This window comes from Bison bison, unplaced genomic scaffold (genome assembly GCF_000754665.1).
Source record: "Bison bison bison isolate TAMUID 2011002044 unplaced genomic scaffold, Bison_UMD1.0 scf7180017859419, whole genome shotgun sequence".
Classification (NCBI taxonomy): Eukaryota; Metazoa; Chordata; class Mammalia; order Artiodactyla; family Bovidae; genus Bison; species Bison bison.
This window is the reverse complement of record NW_011489991.1, coordinates 12,749-14,367: the sequence shown is the minus strand read 5'-3', so window position 1 is coordinate 14,367 and position 1,619 is coordinate 12,749. Positions and strand designations below refer to the sequence as shown.

Here is a 1,619-nt window from a genome sequence, read left to right as displayed (position 1 = left end):
AAATCCCATGGATGGAGGAGCCTGGTAGGCTGCAGTCCATGGGGTCACTAAGGGTCAGACACAACTGAGCGACTTCACTTTCACTTTTCACTTGGATGCATTGGAGAAGGAAACGGCAACCCACTCCAGTGTTCTTGCCTGGAGAATCCCAGGGACGGGGGAGCCTGGTGGGCTGCCGTCTATGGGGTCACACAGAGTCAGACATGACTGAAGTGACTTAGCAGTAGCAGCAACTATTTACAAAGCATTTGCATTGTATTAGGTATTATAAGTAATCTAGAGAGGATAAAAAGTATATGGGAGGATGTGTGTAGGTTATAGGCAAATACTATCCTGTTTTATGAAAGGAACTTAAGCCTTCCTGGACTTTGGTATCAATCTCCCACAGATAACAAAGTACAACTGTACGCAACTCTTTAACTAAATACAAGCAAAGAATTAGCCCTTGTCAATTGGATTTTAAATAGCAGAGTTTAAAAACAAAAAAGACATCTCTGTCAGCAGAAACTTCTGTAGATTAGAATCTATCCCATTCCTGAAGATTTCCCAGGGGGAATGTACCATGCCCTCTATTGTGAATTCATTTCCAAACACTGAGATTGGAAACTGGGTACTAAATAGGCAATTCCAAATCAAAAGCAAAATTTTAAGTCCTTGATTCTACTCACACAATTGAGTAATTCAGGAAAGGCAGTCTCAGCATCTTCTGGTCTTCTTCCGCAGGAGACATGTGTGCGAGGAGCCCTGTCCTCAACCAGTCTGGCCCTACGGAGTTTGTGTTTCGGGTCTTCACCACCGTCCCAGAACTCCAGGTCCTCCTCTTCGCCCTCTTCCTCGTCCTCTACTTGACGATCCTTTGCGGCAACACGGCCATCATCTGGGTGGTGTGCACACACAGCTCACTCCACACCCCCATGTACTTCTTCCTGTGCAATCTGTCCTTCTTGGAAATCTGCTACACCACCGTGGTGGTACCCTTGATGCTTTCCAACATTTTGGGGGCCCAGAAGCCCATCCCACTGGCTGGCTGTGGGGCCCAAATGTTCTTCTTCGTCACCTTGGGCAGCACTGACTGCTTCCTCTTGGCGGTCATGGCCTATGACCGCTATGTGGCCATCCGCCACCCGCTGCATTACACGCTCATCGTGACCCAGAAGCTCTGCGTCCGGATGGTGGGCTGTGCCGGAGGCCTGGCCTCCCTCCTCTCCCTGCAGCTCACAGTCCTAATCTTCACCCTGCCCTTCTGTGGGCACCGCCCAGAAATCAACCACTTCCTGTGCGACGTGCCCCCGGTCCTGCGGCTGGCCTGCGCGGACATCCGCGTGCACCAGGCCGTGCTCTACGCCATGGGCAGCCTCGTGCTGACCGTGCCCTTCCTCCTCATTTCCATCTCGTACGTGCTCATCGGCTCGGCCATCGTGCGCATCCGCTCTGCGGAGGGCCGCCGCCGGGCCTTCTCCACCTGCTCCTCCCACCTCGCCGTGGTCCTGCTGCAGTATGGCTGCTGCAGCCTGGTCTACCTGCGCCCCCGATCCAGCACCTCGGAGGACGAGGACCGCCAAATCGCCCTGATCTACACCTTCGTCACCCCCTTACTCAACCCCCTGATTTACACTCTG

The 1,619-nt window shown here is 52.8% G+C and overlaps 1 protein-coding gene across 1 annotated transcript in view; it reads left to right on the top strand.

The window, feature by feature from the left end:
- LOC104981874 (olfactory receptor 10Q1) overlaps positions 1-1,619 on the top strand; it is a gene marked incomplete at its 3' end in the record, with an annotated part of 37,374 nt that overhangs the window by 23,015 nt on the left and 12,740 nt on the right. Inside the window, exon 2 of the mRNA XM_010831130.1 lies at positions 1,067-1,615. Within this exon, the coding sequence (XP_010829432.1) occupies positions 1,067-1,615 (549 nt within the window). The remainder of the gene's footprint in view (positions 1-1,066; positions 1,616-1,619) is intronic.